Source organism: Macaca thibetana, chromosome 5 (assembly GCF_024542745.1).
Source record: "Macaca thibetana thibetana isolate TM-01 chromosome 5, ASM2454274v1, whole genome shotgun sequence".
Taxonomy (NCBI): Eukaryota; Metazoa; Chordata; class Mammalia; order Primates; family Cercopithecidae; genus Macaca; species Macaca thibetana.
The window spans coordinates 86,642,026-86,648,025 of NC_065582.1; the positions used below are offsets into that span (position 1 = coordinate 86,642,026).

At 39.1% G+C, this 6,000-nt stretch overlaps 1 protein-coding gene across 1 annotated transcript in view; it reads left to right on the forward strand.

Moving 5' to 3' along the window:
* SLC39A8 (solute carrier family 39 member 8) overlaps positions 1-4,465 on the forward strand; it is an 85,594-nt gene extending 81,129 nt beyond the window's left edge. The window contains 1 exon segment of the mRNA XM_050791926.1: positions 2,941-4,465. Coding sequence (XP_050647883.1) covers positions 2,941-3,090 — 150 coding nt within the window. The 3' untranslated portion in view covers positions 3,091-4,465.
* Positions 4,466-6,000: the final 1,535 nt, after the last annotated feature.

Sequence of the window (6,000 nt, forward strand, 5' to 3'; positions counted from 1 at the left end):
GGTAATGGAAAAGGAGAAAGAGAACATAAAATGAGGTAAATTCCATCCCACTGATTGATTCAGTTGGGGAAAAATACTGCTTCAGTACTTTTACTCTTGGTGATGCCTGAAAGAACTAGATATTCCTATTAAGCTATCTGTTCTAAAACCTTTGAACATCCAAAGTAAATGACATCATATCGCCCCTCCCAGCATTCTATTACAGGAGCACCTTGTTTTATTGCACATTGCTTTCTTGCACATTGAAAGCTGTGGGCAACCCTGCCTCAAGCGAGTCTGTCAGTGCCATTTTTCGAATAGCATGTGCTTATTTCCTGTCTCTGTCACATTTTGTTAATTTTTGAAATATTTCAAACCTTTTCATTATTATTATGATATCTGTTTTAGCGATTTGTGATCAATGATCTATGATGTTACTATTATGTTTTAGGGTGCCATGAACCACATTCGTATAGAATGGTGAACTTAATTGACAAATGTTGTGTGTGTTCTGCCTGCTCCCTAATCAGCCATTCTCCCATCTCCCTCTCCTTGGGCCTCCCTATTCCCTGACACACAACAATGTTGAAATTACACCAAATAATAATCCTACAGTGGCCTCTAAGTGTTCAAGTGAAAGGAAGAGCTGCACATCTATCATATTAAATCACAGGCCAAAATGATTAAGCTTAGTGAGGAGGGCATGTTGAAACCCAAGGCAGGCCGAAAGCTAGACTTTGTGTGCCAAATAGCCCGGTTGTGACTGCGAAGAAAGGATTGATGAAGGAAATTTAAAATGCTACTCCAGCGAACACACAAATAATAAGAAAGCAAAACAGCCTATTGCTGACATGAATAAAATTTAAATGGTATGGATAGAAGATCAAAGCAGCTACAATGTTCCCATAAGCAATAGCCTATTTCAGAGCAAGGAATAATTCTCTTCAGCTCTATGACGGCTTACAGAAGTAAAGAAACTGCGGAAGAAAAACTGGACGTTAGCAGAGGTGTGTTCATTAGGTTTAAGAAAGAAGCCATCTCTGTGACATAAAAGTGCCAGGTGAAGCCGCAAGTGCTGACGGGAAGCTGCAGAAAGTTACCCAGAAGATCAGGCCGGGCGCGGTGGCTCAAGCCTGTAATCCCAGCACTTTGGGAGGCCGAGATGGGCGGATCACGAGGTCAGGAGATCGAGACCATCCTGGCTAACACGGTGAAACCCCGTCTCTACTAAAAAAATACAAAAAAAAACTAGCCAGGCGAGGTGGTGGGCGCCTGTAGTCCCAGCTACTCGGGAGGCTGAGGCAGGAGAATGGCGTAAACCCGGGAGGCGGAGTTTGCAGTGAGCTGAGATCCGGCCACTGCACTCCAGCCCCTGGGACAGAGCAAGACTCCATCTCAAAAAAAAAAAAAAGAAAGTTATCCAGAAGATCTAAGATCACTGATGAAGGTGGCTACTCTAAACTAATAGATTTTCAGTGTAGCTGAAACAGCCTTCTGTTAGAAGAACATGCCATCCAGGATTTTCCACACTAGAGAGAAGTCAATGACTGGTTTCAAATCTTCAAAGGACAGGCTGACTGTCTTACTAGGGACTAATGCAGCTGGTAACTTTAAGTTGAGGCCAATGATCATTTACCACTCCCCAAATCCTAGGGGCCTTAGGAATGATGCTGAATCTACTCTGTGCTCTAGAAATGGAACAACACAGCCTGGATGATAACACATCTATTTACAGCATGGTTTAGTAAATATTTTAAACCCACTGTTAGGACCTACTGCTCAGAAAAATAAAATAAATTCCTTTCAAAACATTACTGCTCATGGACAGTGCATCAAGTCACCTAAGAGCTCTTACGGAGATGTACAAGAAGATGAATGTTGTTGTTGTGCTTGCTAACACAGCATCTATTCCGCAGTCCATGGATCAGTCCATGGAGTAGTTTGGGCCTACAAATCGTATTTTTTCAGAATAATCTGTAAGTCTATAGTTGCTGTAGATAGTGATTCCTCTGATGAATCTGGACAAAGTAAGTTGAAAACTTTCTAGAAAGGACTCATCATTCTAGATGATATTAAGAACATTTGTGATTTGTGGGAGGAGTCAAAATATCCACATTAACAGAAATTGGAAAGAAGCTGATTTCAACACTCATGGATGACTTTGAGGTGTTCAGGGAAGGAAGCAACTGCAGAGGTAGTGGAAATGGCAAGATAACTAGAATGAGAAGTGGAGCCTGAAGATGGGACTGAATTGCTGCAATCTCATGATTAAACTAGAATGAATGAGGGGTTGCTTCTTATGGAGGAACAAACAGTGATTTCTTGAGACAGAATCTATTCCTGGTGAACATTGCTGAAATGACATCAAAGGACTTAGAATATTCTACAAACAGAATTTATAAAACAGGGACAGAGTTTGAGAGGATTGCCTCCAATTTGGAAATAAGTTCTACTGTGGGTAAAATGCAGTCAAACAGCATTGCACACTACAGAGAAATCTTTCATGAAAGAAATAATAAATTGATGTTGCAAATGTCATTGTTGCCTTATTTTAAGACATTTTCACAGCCAGTCCCATCTTCAGCAACCACTACTCTAATCAGTCAGCAGCCATCAAGATGGAGTCGAGACTCCACCAGGAAAAAGATTACAACTTACCGAAAGCTCGAATGATTGGTAGCATTTTTTAGCAATAAGGTATTTTTTAAAATTCTGGTATATACATTGCCTTTTTAGATATTATGCTATTCCACACTTAATAGTCTACAGTATAATGCAAATATATCTATTGTATGCACTGGGAAACCCGAGAATTCATGTAACTCACTTTATTGAGATGTTTGCTTTATCACACTGTTCTGGAAGCAGACCCACACTATCTCCGAGGTATGCCTCTAAGTGACTGTTTTGTGGTTTGCCACAAGATGGCAACAATTATCTAACAATATATCTGTCTTCTAGTTTCCAGAGATGAATGATATGCTGAGAGAAAAGGTAACTGGAAGAAAAACCGATTTCACCTTCTTCATGATTCAGAATGCTGGAATGTTAACTGGATTCACAGCCATTCTGCTCATTACCTTGTATGCAGGAGAAATCGAATTGGAGTAATAGAAAATGGAAGATGGTGTTGTTAATAAAGGCATTTAATAGATAAAAACATCTCCAAAAGGGATTTTGAAGCTGATCCTATTTAGTTAAAAAGATAATTTTGCTTTCAACTGTAGGTCAAGAAAACTAATTATTGGTGTCAGTCTGTGAAATAGTCCATTCTTTGTTGTTAAAAATGCTTCAGAAGGTTTTCAGTGTCAGTCGGAGATGCCTGGTATATAGGAATCTTTGGGAAATACCTATTTTTCAGTATTTCATGCATACTGGATATCACCATGAAGCAAGAGACATGCATTCTATAATCATGTAGACACTCAGACTCGGGAAAATACAAGTTACCTCTTGAAAGCCTTTAAAACTCTATGGTAGGATCAAAGGTTCAAGTGGTTTCAGAGAGGTTTTATTTCAATTAATTTGTTCTAGTGCTTTCAAGAGCAAGTACGTCAAAATGTAGAAGGTAAAATGTATGCAACACTAATATAAATGATTCCAAGTCTTTAAAGAGCCAAAGAAAAAAAGATTTCTCACAGCTTTTTGTTCTGTTTTGTATTTCAATTAGGAACTTACAGGATTATCTTGAAAACCGTTCTAAAATAATAGGAGTTAGGAAATTAATAAAGTTTTGCTAGCCCTGCTAAGTTCAGGCTTAGAGACTTATCGCTAAGTGTAAACTTCACCAGATTCACGAAAAGCTGGATAGCTTTTTTTCTGACTTATGTTGTGGTTGCACCCCTCACAAATGGCAGAACAGTATGTAAAGCTGGTAACACCTCAGTTTCAGTGCACCATGTGTTTGCTTTGTGAAGGTGAAGAATATGTTGGTTTAGAGAAAGAAATTGGATGTAATTTTATGCAATTTACTTTTAAAGACGAACATAATTAGTTAGCAGAGAATATTTTAATAAATGCAAAACAACAGCTGGACTGCTGTACATCAAGGACTGATTAACTGGAAAACATATGTTCCTCATGTGTGATCGAGAGCTGTTCAGAAAAGACTTCTTTTGTGTTCAGCCTACACTTTTCCATATGGCATACCTTGAAAAAAATTAGCACACCATGGTTATTTTTCTACCTTTTATAAAAGATAGAGCCTGTTTACTCATTTAGAAGATAGAGAAAATTGGTCTAAAATTGAACATCTTAGATTCACACTCCCAAGTCACTTAAGGAAAGATGATTTGATGGTGAGGAAAATGATGGACAAAGCCCAACAATGATCTCAGGAATTACATTTTCCAACAGACCAAAAAATGTTTTCACGTAGCAGCAATGCGGATTTGGTGAATATTTAATATATATTTTAGTATATATTTCACTTTATGAACTCCAATTAAAAATTGTTTGACCAAATAGTAAACACCTTTTGAAACCATGCATTGTGTCATTTGTTATTTAATATGGGTCCTGTTGAGTGACTACCATGTATCTGGTATTATGGGGGAAAGATATAAATAGGAAATCAGTGATGTGCTCAAACTGCAAATCTAACCCTGCCATGGCTTATTTCTATACCAGTTGCTTAGCATGGCCAACCCGAGAGTCCACTATTTTAATAATCCCTGAATAGTAGTATGATGATTTCTCATTGCTTAGTAGGGCCCTACCTAGTAGACTGTTTCTGATTTACCACATCTAAAAGGGTTTCTTTAATGAGGTGCTTAAAGTTTTAAAAAGTGAACTAGTTGAGAAGAGCCAAAACAGCACCACGAGTTTACCAGACAGTTAACATAGGTGTATCAACAGCTGATTACTGATGGCCTGTGCCAGGGGAACATTAACTGCCAGTCTGTCCTCCATACTCTGGTTGGCATCATCTTCCTTTAGGTCTCACTTTGGAGACCAGACTTCTGTGTTCATTTAAGGTCCATTACAGTAAAGAGGTTCTTAACCCTATAATAAATAAGATCCTCCAACACTGATGTTACTACAGCTTCTTTCTCACTGATACTTTGCCTTCCATACAACTGTGGGTGGCAACGTCTGTGTTGGATTGCTTTTCCTTAGCTTCCTTTCTGTGCCGGGTATGCACAAGGCATTCTCTCATGGCCATTTCTCTTCCATACTGGAAATTTCCAATTCTGGATGTTCCCAGAATCAGTGAGTTAATGAGTAAGATTTCAGGCAAGCTAAGGCAGCCGGATAAACTGAAGACTTCAAATACCTGTTTCATTAATTCTAAGACATGCATTTCCCCAAATGGTATGCTGTAATCACCGACAGCTGGGTGGCATTGTGAAGGTAGTTATACGTGCCTGAATATGAAAATCATCTGTTGCAATATGGTAATGCTAAGAAAATGCCTGTAGCACTGTGTTTAGGATTCGATGGTGTATGATAACAGGGGATTATCTATGTTAGGTTTACTTTCCTTCTTATAAAAGCATGGAAGGAGCAGTGCAGGACTGGCATGGCAGTTCCATGGTGGTTGGGAACCCAGACTCCTTTGATCTGTCAGCTCTGCCATCTTTAGCTTGTGACTCCCACCTTCAAGATTGCTTCATGCTCTAAGATGGTTGCTAGAGATTCAGCCTTAAGGTCTAAATTCTACATAGCCAGAAGGAGTAATGGGTAGAAAGGCAAAAAGTTCACACCCAGCTCTTCATCCCTCTTTAAGGAGCCTCCAACAATCTCCACTTGCATTCAATTACCAGTATTAATCACATGGCCATACCAATCTTCAGGAGAAGCTGAGAAACATTGCTTTCAGCTGGATACATTACCAGCAATAAAATCAGAATTCTCCTACTGAAAAGAAGCCCTGAATGGATGTCGGCTGTCTCAGGTACAGACAGGCTTGTATCAGTTTAATTCAGAAACTTATGACTCCAGATTGTTCTTCTGCAGCCAGTTTATGAAACTGCTTTTTGTAGGGATTCTCATGACTTGTTTCAGATCACTCCCTTGTCA